Genomic DNA, 24509 nt, shown 5'->3' on the forward strand with positions numbered 1-24509 from the left:
CTCTTCACCCTGTCCTGACAACGCTAATGATGTTCAGGACAGCGGAGGATGTCTGATTCTCTGCCAGGCCTGCCTGTGTGTGTGTGCTTGTTTTGGGGGGTTGGCAGGAGAATTGTGCAACCAGGTTTTTGAGGATGCACACAGGCTCAGACTATGGTAACTCATTACAGTTTAAAGCAGGCCCGGGTGACAGCATGAATCAGTCAGCATCTTCCATGCATACTGTAAGCGGGGAGCGAAATACAAAGGAGGAGAAGAAGTGAAAGAGAAAGGAGAGAGGAAATGAAGTCGGAGTGCCAGGAAATAATGTGCATCGGAAGAATTTAGCCTCGGGCATGGCGCGCTCAGCCCGTGTCGGTATCATTAGCGTATTTATAATTCAAATGTATGCCTTTAATAATTCACGCGCGCTGCTTTTCAAAGAGGGGCGCGCGAGATTATGTACAGACTGATGAAAGGAAGGAACTTTCCCATCTCTCCTGAAAAGTAAATAAACGACCTCATCATGCAATGCTCTCTCATCCTTTGCCTTGGAACATTTAAGTGCATATTTGCAATTATTTCCGAGTCCTTTTCAAGTACGCCAAATGTTTATTTTGGTTTTTTTTATGTGGTTGATATTTATTTATTATTTTGTGATTTTGCGTTTGCATTTTCTTCTTGATGCATCACGCGTTTGAGCGTGTTTGCGTTTGTGATATTCAACTCTAACATCGCCTATTGCTTTTTTGTTAAATATGTTTGGTTTTCCACTGACAATGAGGCTCCGGTGAGAGAATTCAAATGCGAACTCGTTCTCCTCGTGTAGGCTTTGCACGGTGGTTTTCAAAGACAGATGCACCGCTAGGTGGGGATAGAAGGTAAAGTGACTTTGAAATTGATTGTTGCGCTGGAAAGCACGGCACACGTGAAACTGGAGCCCAGCGGCAGGTTTGCAGGACTCTCGCTGGATCTGAAGAAGTAGAAGAAAAGTATCGTGCGGCTCAAGCACACATCCTGGCGGGTCAAGCAAAGGTCAACACTTTTGAAATTAAAGCGGATTATCATTCTACCAACATGGGCGAAGAACACTGACATTTAAAGGTAGTTTTAAAATAGTGCTGAAAATCTCCATAACAAATTTTGGATTTTCTTTTTAAAAACTTACATTTTGAAAGCTTAATTATAATTTAAAATATTATTCAAATAAGTTATTGTTTTAGTTGTGAAAGCTGTTTGTTTCTAAAATCGTTATTAGGTATGTTTCTTAAAATACTTACATTGATATTGGTGACGCTTACCACCATTCCGTTAATTTAAATTAAAATAATTTATTGCGATGCCGCACTGCAAAAGTTTATATGGGAAATTATTTGTTAGATACTCTCCGCGTGTGTTTGTACAAATGTCGCATCTAAATACATAAACAATACTCAAAAACCTTCTTAACGCTATTTTTCAGTAGGATCCTCGCAATGCCACGCTTTCGAAAAAAATAAATAAAATAAATGTCCAAATGCCAGCATTCTTTTTTTTTTTTTTTAATGAATGAATAAAACGCAACTATTATAACAAATAAGATGAAACTAATATATTACATTTTACAAATATTACACAGGTTAAATACTAATGGTGTACTAAAAGAAAATGCTGTTTAAAATTTGGCCAAAAGTAGTTAGCATTTGTTGTTTATATTACTGTATTGCTCGATAATTTTTTTTGTATTTAGCCTAAATAAAATAAGTAACATTTTTAAAACGTGCTCATTTTGTTAATATATAAGGTTGATTGGTTTAAGATATAACATACTTACTTAAAACGTAAAAGCAACATTACAATTGTACGTAAATTTAAATTGTCAAATTCAAAACAAATGAAATGATTCGGTACACTAATTTTTCATTTTCATTCGTTTCCTGTATAGGCGTTTAAATATAATGGTGAGACAGTCGTGCTGAATTCCCTCAGTGTCATTTATGCGCAAAAACGCTTGGAATAAAAGGAAGATGTAAAACTGCACGGGTTTTATAGTTTCCCATTTAAAATGTATTTCTAGTTTCATACATTAACATTTTATTCTAATAACAAATAATATAAAACACCATGAATCTATCATATTAAACTGAACGCATGTTATTTAATTAGGCTACAATCAGAAAAAAAGAAAATATTTCTTTACAAATAAAAAACTTATTTACAAACTCTAGAACAAACACTAAAATGAAAAACGTAAACTTATTCTTTTAACTCCACTATATATATTTAATAACTTTTATATGTGACGCGCAAGTATTGAAGAACAGTTAAACAACGAAGCAGTCAGAATTTATAGTCTGTGGTAAATATGTTTTCAAAGGCTCAAATGCTGTGATGCTCAGCAATTTGTTGAAATAAGGTCCATTCCCAGTGCGACTAGGTGCACTGATCTGATTTTAGCACTTTTAAAAATAAAGACACTCCACCCCTAGTAACAAAACGCAGAGGATGGTGGTGCGTCATCCGTGCGCGTATCCAATGTGAACACTCGCTGGCAGCTCGTGGTCATTGCGCTCTTCTTTCTCTTGCTTTATGTAGAGGTGTCGAGCTGGTAACACCCACCACGCTTCCCAGACTCAGTCATCAGGGGTTCAGTCTCTTCAACAGGAACCTGCTCCAAATCACCAACACAATCCCAGTCGAAGCAAGGCGTGGGTCACAAAGAGGGACCATGAGATCCGGATAGTTTTTCCTTGCAGTGTTTGCCATGCCAGACACGAACATCCCAGAATTTGGAAAGGTTCTTCTGACTCCAGGAAGTCTGTGAAGGGGTAAATTGCATTAGTTAGTCAGAGGGATCAAGTGGAAGCAAATATTTATAATTTATCTTAGTTAAACTTGTCAAGGTTTTATTCAGGCATAATCGTAAAAGTGCATTTGGCAATACGCTCGAATTGTTTTAAAACTAAAAGTGGCTGAAAAGGAAGCGATCAGAAACTCTTCACAGGACATGCTCTATCATCACAACGGATTACCGACAGCTCAGTCCTCTTAAACCGGATGCACAAAAGGAATTCAATCACTCCAATTGCTTCTTCGTTGGATAAGATCACAATTTGCACTTAACTTCAACAGAAGCGTCATATGCTGATGGCTCAACGGGTACGTTCTCTTACTAGTCCGCCGCGTAAACAAGTCGTACTTAAGTCGTAAAGTTTGCTAATAGTTTGTTTTAATAGCTATTAAATATTAGGTAAACACCGGGTTTTTTTTTTTTTTTTTTTTTTGAGTTGTCTATGATACAGTTTCTGTTTGATGCAGTACGAAGACCTTGCCCACTATGGTGGCGGTATGGATGGAGTTGGGGTTCCGACATCGATGTACGGGGACCCACACGCACCTCGGCCACTGCCGCAGGTTCACCATTTGAACCACGGGCCACCGCCACATGCCAACCAGCACTACGGGGCCCACGCACCTCACAGCATCATGCCCAGCAGCATGGGCTCGGCTGTCAACGACGCACTTAAAAGAGACAAGGACCAAATTTATGGGTACTTTATTGCAGCTAGCTTAATATGATAGTTAACACAATCTTTAATTTTTGAAATGGAGTGCTGCGTTATTACACCCACATTTGACAATGTAATTTATTTGTACTTTATTGCAGTCAGTAAATTGCTTTGCATATACGACCTTATATTGGTTAAGCATATAGTAAATTCACCTGACATGAACATAGTCCGCTGTATAATTAAACTTTAAAATAATGATGTTTATTTATCTATTTATTTATTTTTAATTTGTATATATATAAATACATAGCGCTTTTAGTCATTATCTGACTAAGTGCAACTATACGTTGCCGTCAATCAATGAAAGTAGCAATAAAACTCCAAATACTGTCATCAGAACGATTGCTCAGTTATTGATATAGTGTTTTGATCTGTAACTTATTTTAAATGTTTGTGTTGAATTGTGAAGGCATCCGTTATTTCCGCTTCTGGCGCTGGTGTTTGAGAAGTGCGAGCTGGCCACATGCACACCGAGAGAGCCCGGAGTCGCTGGAGGAGATGTGTGCTCATCCGATTCATTTAACGAGGACATCGCTGTGTTTGCCAAACAGGTGAAGTGTTATTTGTAAAATAAATATTTTTTTAACGATTTAACTAAATATTCGGTTATTCCAAAAATGTGAAATCTTAGTGGAAAACGTAAAACTGTTATTTGCGTTTTGTGTATTTGTTGAAAAAAGTGTGAGTGTTTTTGTTCTAACTAACTTGTAATTTTTTACAGATTCGGGCAGAGAAGCCGTTATTTTCTTCTAATCCAGAGTTGGACAATTTGGTAAGTGTGAGATGTTTTTCCGCACAGATTTTGTTCCAGGTAAAGTCGCTTCAAAGCTCCATGTGAGGATTCTTTGAGGGAAAGAAAGGAAGCTTTAGTGATTTATGAGGCCGCGTGTTATCAGAGGGCGTGGGGGTCTTTGCCCTGGGCTCCCTCAAAGCATCGTCTCTGGAGGAACCTATTTACACTTCTGCTATTGTCATAACATTACAAAGCCAACACAGTATCAGACGTGCCAAGTTTTTGATTTGAGTGTGATTTCTCGCGCGTATAGAATAACCGATGTTTGATGTTTTGACGTTTGAAGTTTAGTTTTAGCTTAATAGTATTATTAATCCATTATTGTTGTTGTAACTATAATTATAATTAGCTATTTATGTTGCTATTTTTGTCGAAATAGGCCTACTGAATGTATTATTTTGCTCTTTCCTTAGATGATTCAGTCAATACAAGTATTACGTTTCCATCTTTTAGAACTCGAAAAGGTATGTTATTTATTCATAATTATTTTACATCATTATACTTTTATATTGTTCGAATAACAAACAAATACAAATGTATTTCTTCCCGGGTTTTAATCAGGTACACGAGCTTTGCGACAACTTCTGCCATCGGTATATTAGCTGTTTGAAGGGCAAAATGCCCATTGACCTGGTAATTGATGAACGGGATGGATGCAAGTCCGACTTCGACGACCTCTCAGGATCCTCGACAAATCTCGCAGATCATGTGAGTTTTAATTAGCTTTCTATGACATCATAAAACAGGCCAATTAGACAGAGGAACTGTTTGTATTTACAGTAGAGGCAATTTATGAAGAAACATTAGTGACGTTTCCAACAAAGAAAAGACTGAAAATCTAAATGCCATTTATTTTGTATTGTGTAAACAAACCTGGTTAAGATTTTTTCCCTTAACATGCCTCAGTCATTCATATTTTTTCTTTTAGCTTCCTCAATTATTTATCTCCACAATATATTTTAGTCATAAAGAGAGAGAGAGACAGTAAGAAAAAAAGAGGAGTAATCACTTAGTTACATATGCTAATTTATTTAAACAACATTATCTAAATCCATTTCTCTTTGCACTGATATGAATCATTAAGGCATTGCCCCAGGACATATCTTATTTTAGAAGAGGTATGATGATGACGATGATGATCATGTTGAAGAAGCCCGTCGTGTTGGGTGCAGGTGTTGCTGAGGGTCAGGGTTTTCCCCCCTCTGTCCAGCCCTCTGTTAGCCCTAATGATCAACGTTACATTTGCACGTGAATGCGCTATTGTCTTTGAACTGATTGGATTGTTATTGTCAAGCAGGAGGGGAGTCTTTTTTTCACTCAGAGACCAACAGTGTGTTCTTTACAGTTGTGCTTCCTATTATCAACGCACCACCCCCTGTCACAGGCACAAAACCACAGAATTAAGAAGAACAGAACTTTACATTCTGCTTAGTTCTGTTTCAGGTCAAAATGGGAAGAGAGAGTTTTTTTTTTCCATATTAAACACACCGCCGTTTTGTAATTTGGACTAATGTAGTTCCTACATTACATTTGCCATCATGACTTTCCCCATCCTCACCAAATAGATCTGAACTGCAACTGGCGAGGTCTAGCCGTCATACCTTCACTTGGTCAGCTGAAATTTATTTGATGAATATGTACCTTTGTACACTTGACGATAACTGTAATCTTTTATTGATGCTCCTGTAATGTCTTATCGATTTACAAGTGTGCGGTGTGACACAAAACAATTTGAATTAGGTGATGAAGGGAGACAGTGGCCTTCTGAAACGTTATTAACAGCACACACACACATAAACACACAAACCCACAGACTGCTTTTGTGTGTCCTAATGAGAAAACAGTGAAGGGTCTTATTCACACAGCTTTATTGTTGTAGGAGCTTATTCTGGCCTTTCTTAGAGCTCTTTAGCTGATCACCATCAGGCAAACAGCTGACGCTAAGGGCCTGAAGAGGAACGGCTGCTGTTTGCCTTCATGTTGAGCCCGTCTAAGTGCTTTGTACACTGTTCTGGATAAAAAGGGGACGCCGCTGGTTTCTTGTGAGCATTTACGGTCGGACATCAGGAGAAGCAGTTACCCTGGTTGTAGCTCCATTTGGAAATATATTCCTAGTGCATTTCAGTTGTCTCTAATTTGATCAGACATTTTTTTCAGCACAGACATGGTAACTAGGCATTTAAAAAAAATGCTGTTTTAAAAATGTAGAGCATGTAGATGTGCTAGTTTACTAATGTGGCCTTCTTTTTTTTCACCCTGGATCTTCATGTACCTGAACCTCAGAATCCAGCATCCTGGAGAGACATGGACGACGCTCACTCTACTCCCTCAGTCGGCACCCCAGGACCCTCCAGCGGGGGACATGCCTCTCAGAGCGGAGACAACAGCAGCGAACTAGGTAGGAAAACCTGTCAATTTTACTATTACGTCATTATATGCTTCGCTGAAAATGCGGTTTCTGCTGTCAACTTAATTCGTACTCCAAGCTTAAAGTAGTATTTTCGCTTGAGGTTGGATTTTTAAATGATGTTTATACATTATACACTGAAAAAATGGGAAACTAAAAATGTTGACATCTAAATTGGTTTTATTCAAGACGAAAGTGTTATTAAATGTCACTCAATCAACCTAAAACATAATATGCTTTGCTGAAAAGACTTAAGTTTATGCCGTCATCTTAATTTGTATCCAAAGCTTCAAGTGGTATTTCCACTTAAGGTTGGATTTTAAATTACATTTATATATATTGTACAAAAAAATTTTGACATCTATTTTTTTTTCCGAACCTAAAAGTGTTATTAAATATTACTAATTTAAAAAATGGTTAAATCACTTTTTGCAGTACATATTGTACTTATTCTCTATGATATTTTGCAGAATTTAATCTTTTAATTTTATATTTTTGTAATGCCTATGGGTGTAAACAGCATTTACTTATCAAAGTCATATGTGTCATTGTTCATGTCATCATTGCGATGGTTCACTGAGCTGGTTTTACGATTTTCCTGTGGACACAATAGGTGTTTAATGTTCTTGAAAGGTTAAGGGTCTAATTTAATTTGCCAGATCTTCCATTTGCATGTCAATTTTTTTTTCTCCTTAATTTATATTATGACCTGCCACTCTATATTTATTGTCCTTTAGCGCTGTTTACCTTTTTGGGGAATTTTGATTTAATTTTTTTTTTTTTTTACAACTAATTGCTTTAGTTAAAATAGCCTTCAGGGTTTCTCACCTCCTTTTAACCATCAGACATCAATAGCCTGACCATTATGTAGCACAATAGCAGGATGCTATGCAAGACAAGAGAAACCAAAAGCAAAAAACATTCTTTGACAATTCGGGCTCAGTGTGACAGTTTGAAAGACACTTTTAAAATGTTTGGCATAGCAGCAATGCCAATAGTGCTTCTGCAGTGCTACTCTGTATAAAAGAGAGAAAAGCATCAGGGTGGCGACATTTTCCCCACACCAGGCTTTTTTTAAACAACAGTGGGGGGACATCCAAGGCCCACGGCCTTTTGACCCCAAAGAGCATGCATTGAAGAAGGGGAAGAGGAATGACCCCTGCCGGCCCGAAGGACAGAGCACTTCAAATACTAGTCACAATAGAGGGTTGATATCTGGGGTGATCAGAGGCAGAGGTTGGGTTAGGATCAGGGACATCTACCTGCTGCTCCTCCAGGAGCCACTTTGGATCGGTGTTCCTCCCTTTATCATTCAAGAGATCGGTAAAGCAAACACCTTTTCCATTACAAGTGAATGGGGGTGTTACGTCAGACACCCAACTCCAGTCCAAAGGATTACTGGGGCTCTTCAAAGCACCTGTCTCTTTTAGGGGGTCCCTTTGTTTCTTGCACATCAGTAGAACTTGCTCTTGTTGAGAAACCTTCATGTTGTGTTAGGCTGTCGAGTCAGAAGGAAAGAGATAGGTGCTCCTCACAGTCCGAATGTTTCTCAGAACCGCTGACTCACCTCAGGGTGGGTTTTTGCGAGAGTTTAGGATGGTAGACTGGTAGTGGGGGGTTTTCAACAGCTATCCTAAACATGTGCATGTTGGTGGGAATGCAGGGCCTAGGAATGTCCATCACAAAGGCCGAAAGGGAACAAAGGGAAGCTGCAGGACATTCCAGGCCAGTGTTCACCTCGAAGGCTGCTGAAAGACACAGGCTGAGACAGGATGTTTACATCTATATCTGAACCTTCAATGGAGGTTAAATCCCAGCATGAAGCATAGTGGACCAACAACAAGTGTCAAGAGCCGATGCCTCCGCGTTTTAGCCGTCAATACCACCCGACTGTGGTCCAATCCCATGTTCCTCCGGATCATATCATGGCCACGGGGGACAAGAGGATAAGAGCATCTAATCAATATGCTTTAAGCGAAACGATTAGCGAGAACAAAATCATCTGCGTTCGTCCAGTAATTATCCAGTCTGTTGCGTCCAGTAGTCAGAATTATGGCCCCTTTGGAGAAGTATAGTTCGTGATAGATTGAGGTCATGGTGAGCTCATTAAGCAAGCAAACAGGATTTATTCTGTGATGCGTGCGGGGTGGCAGTCATCAGACCCGGCTAGTTTGCGCCGGGCCCCTTTGTCTCCGGGACATTCATCTATCTCCAGTTCATCTAATTATCAGAACAACGCAGAGCATTTTATCTTTGGACCTTGTCATCTCTCGGATGCTGAAGGTACCGTGATGTGACACGGATGCCATCAGGGTTGGCTTAAAGGATGTGGGAAATGGGTGGAAAAATTCTACTTAGACTTGTTTTATATGCATATCTCCGCAAAACCCCTTCAGAAGTTTTGCTTCATTCGTATGAGGGAAAGTGAAAAAAAAGGAAGCTAGAAGCCTCTTCTTCTCCATGTCTTAGGGTGCTGTTTTTCTCTAAACAGCCTGAGGGCTTACTCCAGCCTTCCTCCAGGCTGCTCTGGCCCCCCTCTGCGCTGCGCGTGCAGACTCCGGGTTCGGGGAGTGAGGTAGGGCTCAGGGAGCTGCAGAGAGCAGCAGCCTTTAAAGAGAGTGCAGTCACACAGGCTGCATGGGCCAAGTTGCCAGGGAACAGTCAGAAGCGATTAGCGTCGGGTTGGATCAGCCCTGCGGCCTTCGTTTTCTGGAACAGGAGGAGAGAGGCTCGAAGAGAGGGGGGAAGAGAGTGTTTGAGTCTTCCTTAGATGTAAGGATCTCGCCCAGCTCTCTTTATCTATCATTTCCCCCTTTTCTTTTCTTTTCTTTTCTTTTCTTTTCTTTTCTTTTCTTTTCTTTTCTTTTCTTTTCTTTTCTTTTTTCTTTTCTTTTCTTTTCTTTTCTTTTCTTTTCTTTCTGTATTATTTCATTCTAGTTTCACCACTTACTTTTTCTTCCCTAAAAGTCATCAGTTTTTTATACTTTTAGAATCTATTAGAAGATTTTTAGAATCTTTTTTTAGAATTTGTTTCTATCACAATTTTGATATTTTATATTTAAAAACAAACTGAAAACATTTTTACTGTTTTTTAATGTGTTATATTTTTGAAATCAGTTTTTCATTAACATAGTGTAAACCAACTTCCACTTCCATTTCACTCTTTTTCATTTTTTTTCAGACATAATTATAAAATCTATAATATATAATAATATATAATATATCTCTTTAACCTTTTTGATATTTGATTTTCATTACCACACTTAAAACTGTATTATATTTTCTTGTCTGATTTATTAGTGTTAAATTTTCACATTTAGGATTTTTCTCCCCTTTTAAATTGTTCTGAATATAAAATAAAAAAGCATACATTTTTTATTTTTATGTACAGCACTTTGAATTGCCATTGTGTATGAAATGTGCTATATAAATAAACTTGCCTTGCCTTGCCTTGCCTATTACTAAATATGGAGTATATTACTAAATAGTAATAAGTGTTCCTAGTTTTTGCTATTTGATTTTCATAAACAAACTGAAAACCTCACTATGCCCTTTTAAAATGTTCCAAATATAACATAACTTTTTAGTCGAAATTAAGGTTTTCTTTTTTTCTTCTTTTTGTATTTGTTTTTACTTTTTCTTTCGCTTTCAGAACATAATATTTTTATTACTTTTCCCTTTCATATTCACAATAAACCCTTAGCTCTCTTAGCCAAGACTGTGGTCAACATGCAAACTCCAGAAAGCATAATGAGAAGAAACAGCAGTCTGTGTTGTGCAGACAGACAGTGTGAGACCACTGCCCTGCCCTTGACTTGCATTTTGATTACGGCATCAGTCAGCCAGCCTGAAGTCCATCCACCACCCCCCTTCTTATATTCAAATGTCATTATTCATTAACTGAAATATTAATGCATGAATATGGCGCATACAGTCGCGTTTGATTGATGCATCCCCAAAAACAAGGAGACACAGCAGGGCCAGTCTTAAGAAAAGTAGGGTTCCTGTCCCGCCTCCGGGGAGGAGTCCCTCAGATACATTATTCACACACCCTCCGGGCAGGCTTTCAAGGCATCTCTACCCTCAGGGCAAGAAAAATAAGCATGACTGTTAAAAGTAAATCATCTTGCCTGATGCACAGTTAATGGAAGCGGGAGAGAGGGATGGAAAGAAAGAAAGAGAAAGGAGGGTGGGGAGGAGGACAAGACGGAAACCTTAGTTTAAAAGCGGCCTCCTGCCTGGCTCTGATCTTAAACTAGATTGGATGGTAATGGAATGAAAGCAGGCTTGATGTTATCAGAGAGCTCACAGTTCAAAAAGCATTGTTTGTTAAGCATCAATTGATCTTACAGTAGAATGCCTCATTCACGTCATGTCGGAATTACCGCAATTACGAATTACTGAATAGTAAGAAAATTTCATGTGTTATTACAAGTTGGAAACTAGGATTTTGATAAATGCCTTGACTTTGACTTTTTTCTCATTTGACATTATGTAAAATAAATAAAAATAGAACCGCCTCAATAGTTAAAAGTAGTTGAGTAGTCGCTTCAGCACATATTTTGGTATGACATTGTATCATAAGTTTTAGCTATCTATCTTTCTATCTATATACAAAATTAAGCATTCATTTTTGTAGCATATACAGAGGCACGTGGTACTAACAATGTTGTGGTCAAAGGTTCAATTCCCAGAGATTACATGAGCTTTAGTAAATACCTACAATAAGCTTTTAATCATATTCTATGTGTTTAGAACACTTTTAAGTGCATGGAAGGGAAGTGATGACTGTATTTAGCTGTAGCGTGTGTACGTGGCCACTAACTAAACTTAGTCACGTTTTGCAGCGTGCCTACTGTAGGTGGTAAATTAGCATACTGCTAAATATAGCTACTGTAGGTTAGCAAATTAGGGAACTCCTTGCACTGTTACGAGTTACTATCTTCTAAATTCTACAAGCGCTAACAGGCGTTGCTTTATTTATGTTTTTCCCAAGTTTTTAGACTTTATTTTGAGTGCTAATTCAGATCAGATATTCTCTTTGCAGTGCCAAGTCTCCATTCCCCATTCAAGCATAGAGCCTGGACATTCATTACCCCATGTCAAAGACAGAACTCACATTGAATTAATAGCACTAGGGTTGGTGCAGAGCCTTCCTCGAGAACTCTGACATTGAGACAGCGAGAGAGAGAGCGGGAGAGATTTCGCTCTGTTGATTAGCGTTCCCTCTCACTGCATGGATACTCCTGCTCGCCGCGGTCCTTGTGTTACTGTTGCTAATCAAAACAAGCCCCCCGTGTGGCTCTTTCACATCGTGTTTGTGAGTGGCACTGGCGATCGGTCTGAATAAACAACTGAAGGTGATGTTTTATCTCATTAAAGTGACTTTCTCTTTTCTCTCTCGCCCTTGTTGTTTATCAGGAGATGGCTTGGATAACAGCTTGGCTTCTCCGGGAACAGGGGATGAGGATGACCAAGACAAGAAACGGCAGAAGAAAAGAGGAATCTTCCCCAAAGTGGCAACCAACATCATGCGGGCGTGGCTCTTCCAGCATCTCACGGTAAGACACTCTCAGATCTGCTGGTCTGAAGTTAGAAGCCTTTGGAAAATGAGCCAGAGCGTCTGACGCGTCTCTTGGCGAATTAGCTCAATTCCACCGTTCTCAGCTCAGCGACCTGCATCCAAACTGCATTAAAACTAGCAGGGTGTGTTATTATCTGTCTCTCAGCCCTCCCATCCATTTCGCTTGTCAAAACCCAAGGCCCTATTCGCCCCGGGGTGAGTACCTTTCACCAAAACTTGCTGGTTTTGGGTTGATTTGTGGCATTCTCAACCCCCTCGAATCTCGGCACGTTTTCACCGGTCCACCTTCTCGAATTCCCACCATTCTCTTGAGTCTTCCTGTTTTCCATTCTCTTTCAGAATTCCTGCACTTTCTAAAGGCTACACAGGTCCTGTACACATAGTAATCCTTTCCCTTTTACCCACCTTTAGAGTTTAGAGATAAAAAAGGAGAGCCTAATTGAATTATCCTCTCTCTGTTCCCAGCTCCCTTTCAGCGCGATTTGTGAAGCAAAAGTGTTTCCCATTGCAGGATGTGTCCTCTGACAAAAAAAAAGTGTTAGAGGGGACTTTGGCCTCTGAATGGCCCCCATTGCAACACCCAGGCGATCATGCATTCATTTGGGGTCGGGGCTGAATGAAAGCTGCAGGATTACGTTTTGTCGGGTTCTACTTTGAGCCAGTGTGCGACGTTTGAGATGGGGGGGGCTCTTACATATGGTCTAAGCCTCCATCTTTTGTGACCTATTCAGAGGTCCGCGATAAAGACCCCCTGTGCTGCCAATCTTAAAGAAAGGTGGAACATTAAGATTCAGTGGAACATTACAGTTATAACTGTTAGTTGCACTGGAACGAGATAGAGAGATCTCCTTTGGCATGCAAATAGGGATGAGGAGGGGGCTTCTTAAGAGACATAAGTGTAATTCATGCAAATATGAGTGATTCTTTGAAAGCGAGCTTGCTTGAACATGTAGGTTCCTCACTAAACTTTAGCGAACAATCACGGCGCAACCTGCTGAGAGCTTTTTGATAAGAGTTTAAAGATGGATCCCAGAGCACAGCTCGCATTCGACCATCACCAGGTTGTGTAGAAAAGGGGCGGAGCTTACAGTCATTCATCAGCACAATGACAGCTAGCAAGCCAGGAGGTGAGCAGGGAAATCTCCGTCAGTGTGTGAGAGAGGGAACGAGACATGTAACAGGACTCATCCCTCACCAAGTGACCACGGGAGGTGAGGCCGTGACAGTGCCAAAATTGGTGCACACCCACGACCCTGTGCTGTCTATACATTCACCCCTGCCTGCCATCTGCTGCCCTCCCTCTGCACTCACAGTGAGAGCAAGAGGATCAGGGGCCAGGGGCCACCGCGGGGCCACCAAGGGCCAAGCCCTATTCAACCCTAAACAAAACTCTCCATTGTCTCTCTTTCACACCCACTCGATCATTTGTCAAGTAATGTCAAATAATGTCAAACAAAACCACGAGCGCTCGGCCAATAAGACGCGGGGAAATTCTCGAACTCAGGGCTGCATATGGGAAGTCTATCATACATAATGATGTAATTTCCTGAAAGAGTCATATGGGATGCCCGGAGTCTCCAATGGGGCGGGTAGACTTGCTGCTTGAGGTCATTAGTCATTTAAACAGATTAGTTTTAAAGAAAAAGTCAGGTCATCTTGATTTGCTTTATTAATGGAGACTGCGAGGGGAAATACACAACTGTAAAAAATGAAGACATTTACATGTTCCATTCATTATCGCTTAATGGATCAACGGACAGGAGTGTTATTAACTGCTAAAGTTTTTTTACACATTAATATCATTTTTCTTGTTTTGCAGCACCCCTACCCGTCGGAAGAGCAAAAGAAGCAGCTAGCGCAAGACACAGGGCTCACCATCTTACAAGTGAATAACTGGTGAGTAACCTTCGACCTTTGACTTTTGACTTGCCAGCTTGACCTCTCAGCACTTAGAAGTCAGGGTTAGGGATCTCTGTAACATTTCCATTTCAAGTCCGGTGATCCTGATTTCTCACACTATTATTAGACGCTGTTCAAAGCCCCAATGAGACAAATAAAAGTAAGAATAGGAGCAATCATGAGCTTTGCCCAGGGTCTCAGTGGGACTTTTAGAAATGTTGTCAAATGTTATGTTGGCATATTAAGCAATGCTGTTCAGTCACCAGAGTTCTCCTGGATGTTTATTCATTTAGTAACCATCTTGTTTGCTAAAGTTACTATTGGATTACACAAATGAGATAATCTCATTGCTAGATTTTGAATGTATGGTTTGGAGCATTACCGACTGAGAGGCCTCTTTCTATTTTATATTTAGGTGGGATTAATTTTGACAGCATAATTCCACATGGTTACAACAGATACTTTGAAATCTATTATCAATGCCAATAGACATTTGAAATTTTACTTTTTACTTAAAAATTAAGTTTTAAATGTGTTTTCTCTTTCATGAAACTTAAATCAGGATTTTTTTTTATTCTGTATGCGCTGTATTCTTTTTACCTTTATTTACAATTATTAATTTACAATCATAATTGCATTCATTTTGGACAGCATATACTAAAAAAAACAACACTGATCCTAGGCAGACGTTGATATCTATAATTATTACCGATTTATTTTATTTCTTACTTATTACTTTATTTTAATGTTTATTTACATTTTGTTTTAGTTATATATAATAAAGAAATGACTAGTTATTGTATAAAAGAGGTTGGTTGGTATAAAAATAAAAATGTATCATTTGTAACATACGTTAATGTGTTTACTGCAACAAAATAAGGTGTTCACAAACATTTGGCTAAGACTCATTGTCTATGAGTAATTTCTTCCCTCAGTGCATGTCAGGGGCATTTCCTACCTCTCTGTTACGGGCTGCTGAAGCATATTAGTGTCTGAAAAGCAGTTAGGCTAATCATACCCTGAGGCTACTAGGCCAATGCTATATCAATTGAATATTTATTGAGCAATGACCCCTTTACTTGATTCGCTAATATATTGCAGCAAGAAGCACAATTAAAGCAAGTCTTAAAAACAGAGGTTATCTTTAGACTGCTGAGGAAAGGAAAAACACACCACAAATCAAATAAATCTATTTGTTTTTTTCGTCTGCTACTATAAAATTCACCATTAAATGGAATGTTTCTCAAACGCAATTTGTATAAGGTGTTAAAATCTCTTTATTAACAAACCCTCTGCTTGTTTACATCACAAATTAGACTATTTCTTTGGTCTGCCGCTAAAACAGTACATTAGCTTTTTTGTGGACTCCTGACAGGTCCATTAACCCAAAGGCCCAGGAGAAATCGCACTGCATTAAGGGGTATTTTGCAGTAAATCATAGCAAAAAGCTCACAGTAGTAAAAGTGCAGAGTGTTTAAATAAGAGTAAAATATACTGTGGGCAGTCAGTAATATAAATATAGTTAGAAAATGTGTTCCCTGTCTTCTCTTTGACAGGTTTATCAATGCTCGAAGAAGAATCGTGCAGCCCATGATTGATCAATCCAACAGAGCAGGTAAAGTGATGGCTTATTTTCTACCATCTTCACTATCAATGTGTGCATATATCACATATATATTGTGTTTTTGTGTGTTTAGTAAGTCAAGGAACCGCTTACAGCCCCGACGGCCAGCCTATGGGCGGCTTTGTGCTCGACGGCCAACAACACATGGGTCTTCGGCCTGGCGGTAAGTTGCACTTTGATTCTAATCGCACATTAGTCACTTTTAGTGCTGTTGTAAAAATGTTGAAAGCATTTGCATGTGTTTTATAGTTTTTTAATTTTCTTTCTCCATCTCGCAGGTCCCATGGGAGGAATGGGTATGAACATGGGTATGGATGGACAGTGGCACTACATGTAAACGCCTCCCCGCTTCCCAAACCATAAACGTAAGGAAACGCTTTGGTACTCAGAACATCCCCTCTCTTTCTCCTTTCACTCGGCGTGTGAAATCTGATTATAGTGGCAATTCTCTCTCCGATGACCCCCCCTCACACGCACACACACGCGCGCACCTTCTTTCCCCGGCTCCATCTTCGCTGCCTGTCTCTGACAGTCCACAAATCAAGACGTATCGCTCGCCGCGGGCGGCCTGGCATGGAGAATTTTATTTAATACCCACACTGTGCTGCCCAATGAGCCCCTCCATAATGACACTTACCTTGATTAATAGAGCTCTTTATATGTAAATAGGCACCGCATCCAGTTCTCCAATCGTGCCAACACAGCCCTTTCCTCTCAAATAACAACCTCAGCCTCTGCTAATGAAGGGAGAGGAGCGGGGAGGTGAGCGGAGGTTAACACCCCCCACCGAAGCCTCAGACACATAGAGATATCAGGGGCTCTGGCTTGGAAGAGCCAGATACACGCAGACCAAATAATTTCCAGACTATTTAATCCTACCTTTTTTTGATTGAATTATCATCGAGTCGTTACTGTAATTGCGTCATTTAGAGGAATGTTTCCCCGTCCTTAATTCGCTCTGGTTAAACACCATATGCTGGTGGATCGCTGGGATCATTATGAAGATCTGTTTTCCTGCGTAAAGCGGATTGAGACACATTTACGATTTTAGAGGCAGGTGTATGTTTTTTTAAAGGAGTATTTTGAGTTGGGTCCAAGTTAAGTTTAATCAACAGTATAGATGCTTGATTATCACAAAAATAGTTTTAACTTTACAAATAAATAAAAATAAAGGAAAAATTGAGGATACACTAAGGCACTTACACTCTTAAAAATGAAGGTTCTTTATATGCATTAATGCTTCCATAACATCTGAATCTTTTAATTGCATAAAAAACTAAGTAATAAAAGGGTTTTTTTTTAGATTTAACACAAAGAAAAACATGCTTTTTTAGGAACTATTCACTGAACCCTTCGTTTGGTGACCTTTATTTTGTAAAGCTTTTTTAAACAGTCATTTTATGGTCGTTTTAGGGTTTTAGACCACATATTATGACACTAAAGTAGAGGTAAATTTGTATAGAACTTTATTAGCAATGTTTTCACGCTAACATGAAGTTACATACTATTTCAGTATTTCTACTTTAAATTTTCATATTTAATTCAGTGTGTTACTTGCGATTTTTTTTTTTGTAATTATTTGTGAAATTTCCTATCAATTTCTGTGTGAAAATTGTTTCTACTCTACATTTTTTCAGTGTACTACTCAAACTTTTTTTAAACATAAATTTTAACATCTACAGATTCACTTTGTTGCAAGTACCTTTCTGTAACCTAGATTTTAGTTTATTTCAAAGAAAAAAAGAGGGACTTAATTAAATACATTTTCCTGGTTAATTAGAACATACCCCAAAAATTCCTTTAATGCTTTCACAATGTGGGTGTTAGTGAATAAATCTCCTAATATTGTATTTTTCAATCTATATTCTAGGTTTTGATGGTGGCCTCAGGAATAGTCCTAGTGCTGGCCAGAGGCATGAGGAGTCACGTCACATTCATCCTCACCTGATCACGTCCCCGTCCGGTCACCTCCTGTCTTCACGAGACCTTCCGGACCCCTCATCATCTGGCCATCATATCTCCAGCCAAAGGACTGTCTGCGGGAACACCAACATTACGAAAACAGACTTGAAGCATTTGTGCCAAAAGAGAGACTTCTGAAAAGACAATTGGAGATCTTTTCTTTTTAAATTATTTATTTATTCTTGTTATACCGTCAAGAAGCACGGGGACCACACCATTTGTGCACTTTTGCTCAACCATAGAGTGGCCGCCCAAGACGAAGATATTCCATACCTCCTCACGCACAAGTGTACACGCTCATATTAAATGCATTTAATGGTGGAATAAAGTAAAAGATGCTAAAAGCCCCCAAGAACTGAAATGCGAGTGTATGATGAGGTTTCTTTTTTTCTTTTGGGAAATGTTCTATGTTTGGGTTTATGTCATTGACTAGTTTTTAGACCTTTGCATTTACGATTCTACAAAGTCTGAAGGAAATGAAACCACTTAGTGGGATCATTATGGCACACATCTGACACAAATTCCAGTATGTGAAACCACAAAGTCTTCCCCACATAAGATGCTTTGAAAAGCGTCTTTGAGGAAATGAGTTGTGCATTTATTTGTAGAATTGGAGAGCAACAGTGCTCTTGTAAGGCTAAATATGCCTGGAGGAGTTTTTAAACCACTAGAGATGTTCCATTGTACATAATTATGTAAATGTTATTTGTAAAACACATCAATGTCAATAGGAATTCAGTCGAGATCCTTTAAAAATGAAGATGGGATATTGTTGTACATTTTCGTCCATTCTCACTCTTGCTTTTCTCTATGGAAAAAGTCGATTATATGTTTGTTGATGTACTGATAAGTTTGATCGATCCTTCAGCTCTGTCCATTTTTCCTTTTAGGAGTCTTTTAAAGCAGTATTTCTACACAGTCAAAGGTCGAATTCTTGTAATAAATGCTTCATTTTCAAAATGTTAAATCTCTTGCTTTAAGTGTTTTTTTAAATCGGTATTGACGCGATAGGCTATGCAGTTACAATTTAATTGCGTCTATAAATAACTATTTTTACTTTCTGCAACGTATTTATAAAATCATTTTATCCGTTAAAAAAGGCGAACGAAACTATCTCAAGAATGATTTTAGATGTGTAAATATCAGACGTGTGCATCAAACAATTAGGCTAAAAAAAGAAATTACTATGCAGGCTATAACAAACTAAGAATTTTAATACTACATAAATAACATCTACTGAAAGGGGCATAGCCTACGAAAGTGTAAAATAATAATTTAATAACCGTATATACTCCCTAAAACCATCTAAGAAGGTATTAAAATTTCTGCAGAGGTCTTTTGTAAAATGTTTGAGGCAATATGTGCAGAAATAAATCACATTAATTCAATATTTCCAAATCAGGCGACTGTACCGCGTGTAATTTTTCAAAAACACAAACCCCGCGCACTTCTTCATCTCCAGCATCTTTTAAACGCAATTTCGCGGTGACATTTTCAAATGGTTTTCCTCATGCTGTTTGATATCTTAGCTAAGACTGCTCCTGCAGACGTTTCCCTGCTTATTTCGACCTCCAGTTTGTGTTTCTCTAGCCTGCAGTACTGGTGAGAAAATGCTGTAGTTTGGTGGTCATTTATCAATGTCAGCGGCGTAACGATCTCACTGCAGTATTGATGAGGAGAATTACGCTGCTGGAGGAGAAGCCACAGGCACAACAATACCTGCAATAACGCGACGCCCAATGCCCTTGCGTTTCATCTCATTCCTTTCGATAATGGAATTATTTTAATAAGACCTTCCAATCTGTTTTGTTTCTCCTTCTTTTATTTTCTTTTTTTATTTTATGTCGACTGCTGAATGTATCCACATTTGAAAATAAAAGGCTAGTTTTAGTGCACAATTCGTTCTAGACGGCATAAAATAGGTTATATATACATGTATGTTTCTGTTGGGAAACAAGGACGGTATATTTGGCGACATGGTAGCTATTATAAAATATGTTTTACTACATAAAGCATTTTAACTTTATAATTGCTCTTGCCGTTTTAAATCATAAATAGCTATTTAGCTGCGTGTAAAAATGTTTTGCATAGTCGGGAAAATGCTTAATATAAAGCTTATGCGTTTCTGTAACATAAAACTTTACATCTGCAATATAAAAAGTTTAAAGCTGTAATATTATCTCGAGCACAGCCAGTGTTGATATAGATAACTCAAATGCTGAGTGTGTATATCTTGGTCAGAGATAAATTCGTTGTGAAAGCTGCCGGAAACAAGAGCACAGCTTTATGAAATATGGGTCATCCTTCCCACACTGAGTAACATCACGTAAAAAGATACAACATAAAATGGAGCAAACACAATCCACACCCAGCTAATAATATTTATCTACTCCGCGGAGTAAAAGAAAACCGTTTCATTATGAAATCTATGAAACAGTCAGTCGTGAACCTGCCTAAAAATACGAAACGGACTTGTATAGTTAGGCTAATAATATTAAAATAAATATGTTTTAAAAAAATGTAAACATTTGACTGATTTCAAATACCTTTCGCGTTTTAATTTCCTAGAACGTATTTCCCTCTCCTTTATTTTGGCACACAGATTTGTGGCGACTTTTCTTGGGGTTTCCTCTCTGGCTGGTTTCCCTCAGCATTGATTTGAAACAACGTCCTGAAGTGAATCTAAAGACTGAAATAAAAGCAATGGTCTCTAATGGTGTAACTGGTGCAACTAGGTGCAATTTCTTCTTAAGCCATGAAATCACAGTCTATTACTGAATTATGGCAATAATGATTTTATGAATCAGCTTGTCATGGCAGTAGCCATTCTGCACACCCCTCCTCATTTCAAAAATAGTTTACATCTCGCTTAGACTACAGCCAAGGACTTGTCTGGACCCGCTGAATCTAACTTGTCAAACACAATTTCTATTGTGTATATCTCCTCTCTCTGGATTTCTCGAGTGGTCATGTTGAGAACCTGGTCCACGTGAGGAGATGTTTATCCCCTGGTTACAGAACAGTCAGAAGGATTGGTGTTTAAATTTGAGGCCAAAGGAAATTAGGTGGGGAGGCCTCTCTTCAGCTTTATTTACAGCAGTGCGTGTGCCAAGAGGTCAGGGGTCAAAGTTGAGAACGGGGCCAACGGGAGAGCTATCTTGCTTCTAACACTGATTGTTCCACATGCCTGGAGTTCTGTGCATTCTCTCTTTTAAGTCCCGAGAAGCTGATCAACGTTAAACTGCTCCCTATAAGATGAGCAAAAGCAGGTCTTCCAATGTTCAAGAAGGAAAACAGACTACGTTTGTGCTGATTGAAAGATGTAAACTGGTGGCAAGTGGCTAAATAACATTAAAGTGTCATTAAAATGATGTCTTCTATGATGTCCACCAATCAGAAATCCCTATTAAATTCATTGCAACATTGAGTGTGCCATAAAGTGAAGTGTCCCCCAGAAAAAAAATGTCAGATTCAGGATTGTACTTCGCAAAGGGTCCCCAGCTGTGGAGCTGAAGGATTTTCACTTTTATTAAGATCAGAAGGAACTCAATTCGGACAGTCGTGCTGGACAGTGGACCTCAACCATCGGCCAGATGCGCTGGAATTAAAGTGACACATGTCGGTCCAGGTTTTTTCACCTGACAAGTTTATTTCCACTTTTCCTTCTTGGATCTGACAGCCTCACACACTGTAGTTAGTGTCTGTTGTGCGTTTAATTCAGCCATTTCAGTGTTTATTTTGAGCTTTGTTTTTTATAGTGTGGATTATTAACAATATGCCATTCAAAAGGTTGGGATCAGTAAGATTTTAAATGTTTTTCAAAGAACTACCTTATGCTCATTAAGGCTGCATTTAATTATTACTTGATCAAAAATACAGGAAAAAAAAACAGTAATATTGTGAAATATTATTACAGTTTAAAATAATAGTTTTCTATTTTAATATATTTTTAAATATAATTTATTGCTGTGATGCAAAGCTGAATTTTCATCAGCCATTACTCAAGTCTTCAGTGTCACATGATCCTTCAGAAATCATTCTAATATGCTGATTTATTATTCGAATTATCAATGTTGGCAACAGTTCTGCTGCTTATTTTCTCATTTATTTATTTATTTTATAAAAAGAAGAGCATTTATTCAAAATAGAAATAATTTCTAACAATATAAGTAATTATATATAAGTTGATATCATTTTTCATCAATTTAACAGATCCTTGGTGAATAAAAATATAAATTTCTTTCAAAAAAAAAAAAAAAATGAATTACTGACCACAAAGTTTTAAAAGGTAGTTCATATTGTTTTGATTCATAAAAACGCTGTTTTATTACATTTTTCTTTTTATTAAAGAATCCTGAAAAAAGTATCACAGGTTCCAACAAAACATTAATCAGCACAACTGTTTTCTACATTAATAATAAATCAGCATATTAAAATGATTTCTGATGCATCATGTGACACTGAAGACGAGTGATGATGCTGAAATTTTTGCTTTGCATCACAGGAATAAATTTTAAGAAAACAGTTATTTTAAATTAAAATAACATTTCAGATTATTACAGCTTTTACTGTATTTCTTTTACATCAAATAAATGCATAATAGCATAAGAAACTTCTTAAAAAATAATAATAAAAACCTACTGATTCCTGATATAACTTGGCAGTGTATATAACATTACAAAAATTATATTGCAACTAAATGCTGTTAAAAATAAATAAATAAAATGATGATGGTTTGATGGTTTCCAAAGATAGTAAGCAGCACAACTAAACATAATCAATTAATCATTGATGATTAATAATTAATAATAAGAAATGTTTCCTGAGTCACAAATCAGCACATTAGAATGATTTCTGAAGGATCATGTGACACTAAAGACTAAAGTAATGATGCTGAAAAATCTGTTTTTTTTTTTTACCAGGCATGAATTACATTTCCCAATATATTCAAATAGAAAATATGTATTTTAAATTATAATAATATTTCACAATATTACAGTTTTACTGTAGCAGCCTTGAGCATAAAAGTCTCCAAAACATAAAAAAAAACAATCCAACCCAAACTTTCAAACAGTAGTGTAGGAAAAAATACACATGGGATTTCTAAGTATCTTAATTGTTTTTTCCTAGATAACAGTAAAACTGAGATTCTCTTTCTCAAGAGTTTCTTCTGAGAAAAAGAACACAGTACATAAATTTTAACAACATGCTCAAATTTGCATGTCTGCATTCAAAAGCTTCAAATTTATCTACGTTCTCAATGTTTCTTATTTGTCCAAAGGCTGACAATAAAGTTGATACACACATAAAACACAGCTGAGAACTCCATTAAGTCCTTGTGAGCAATAAAGGCTTGTTCTGCGAAAGCTGTGTGGATGCTATAGACAAAATATTTTTACATATGGTTTAAATATAGACATCCATTGACTGTGACCCCTCGTTCTGTCTGCAATATGTTCCCAATACTCTTTTTTGTGACGTGGTGTATCATTTGTGAGAGGAATTGTCACCCCGCTGAACCTACACAGTAAACACCACAATCGTCTACAGACGTCAGCATGGCAACACATTTCAAATACTCCAAACAATGTGTTTAATCAATGGAGGTGACAGTAAAGGCCACTGCTCATCTGATTGATACTTCGGTTCCTTGAGTCATGTTTGCCATGGTTTGGCCTTACATTTGGAGTGTCATCTATCAGAAGGTGTTTGTGTTAGCAACTGTTCTTTTGCCTAATTGCTCGCACATGTGTGGGGCTGCTTAGATTGGGCATGTGTTGATAAATTAGATATCGTATATCGGTCGGAATGAGATGATGAATTGTGGGTGAAAGGGTGAACTGAGATGCATGACTCAAATGTGACTTTGATTACAAAACCAACGCAGCTACAGATCACCCAAACACAAATACAATCAAAACATGCATGATCAAAATAATGAATATTAGAGCCGTTTGATTCGCCATTTGGATTGTCGAAGCATATTGAAACTAAATGGAACGAAGCTAAACAAATATCTAACTGTTGTGTTTTTTTGTGGTTGTGCTGTGAAGTTCTTGTTGTACATGATAAAAGCATAGAAGCAAATACACAATCAGTGCTGAAGCAATAAACACAAGCTTCGAAAGTAATCTACACTCTTTTAGAGGCCAGGCTAAAGTTTGACCTCGCTCTCTCCCACACACACACACACACCTTTCAGGTTAAGATGTCAGTGGGAAGAGAATGTTTCAGGACTCAGCCAGCACATCTGGTTCTGCACTAGGGCCTCAGTGGAGCGGCTTTAGCTGACAGACAGAGGGGCAGGCGGAGGTAAAGTGGGCCCTGGGTGGGGGTCGAGAAGGGGACGGCTACGGTTTGGCCAGGGGACATGACTCCAGTTGACACCTGAGTCAGATTTCTTAGTGAGAAGACCTGTCCTCTAGGAATTGTCTTCCCACTGGAATACTCTACTGTTCCCATGCACCCTTTAATCTGTAACACCAGAAATCCCAGTGGAAACACAGTAAAAACAGTAGCCATGGTTAGAATTTTAAGATTATATTTAATTGCTGTTAGGGGGTATTTAACAAGTTAAACTTTTTTTTTTTTTTTGTTATTACAAATTTATTTGATATAAATTAATTATTTATTTTTATTTTTAATGTACTATTATCTTTCAGTTCACTAATTTTATTTCATTAGCAGTACTGTAAATGTTGAACATTTAA

The 24509-nt window shown here is 38.1% G+C and overlaps 1 protein-coding gene across 1 annotated transcript; it reads left to right on the forward strand.

Annotated features, from left to right (window-relative positions):
* The first annotated feature begins 798 nt into the window (after positions 1–798).
* meis2b (Meis homeobox 2b) lies at positions 799–18740 on the forward strand. The gene is made up of 14 exons (XM_073853124.1): positions 799–1083; positions 2554–3117; positions 3277–3509; positions 3940–4081; positions 4252–4302; positions 4737–4787; positions 4885–5031; positions 6607–6721; positions 12152–12291; positions 14134–14210; positions 15770–15828; positions 15911–16000; positions 16116–16202; positions 17708–18740. The coding sequence occupies exons 2-13, from the start codon at positions 3100–3102 to the stop codon at positions 16172–16174; spliced, it is 1182 nt and encodes a 393-aa protein (XP_073709225.1). The 5' UTR covers positions 799–1083; positions 2554–3099; the 3' UTR covers positions 16175–16202; positions 17708–18740.
* Positions 18741–24509: the final 5769 nt, after the last annotated feature.

This window comes from Garra rufa, chromosome 13 (assembly GCF_049309525.1).
Source record: "Garra rufa chromosome 13, GarRuf1.0, whole genome shotgun sequence".
Taxonomy (NCBI): Eukaryota; Metazoa; Chordata; class Actinopteri; order Cypriniformes; family Cyprinidae; genus Garra; species Garra rufa.

Excerpts from the sequence above, each read along its gene's own strand:
- meis2b (XM_073853124.1), top strand. Across the intron at positions 3,510-3,939 it reads GACAAGGACCAAATTTATGG|GCATCCGTTATTTCCGCTTC; the intron begins GTACTTTATTGC and ends TGAATTGTGAAG. Across the intron at positions 4,303-4,736 it reads ATCCAGAGTTGGACAATTTG|ATGATTCAGTCAATACAAGT; the intron begins GTAAGTGTGAGA and ends CTCTTTCCTTAG.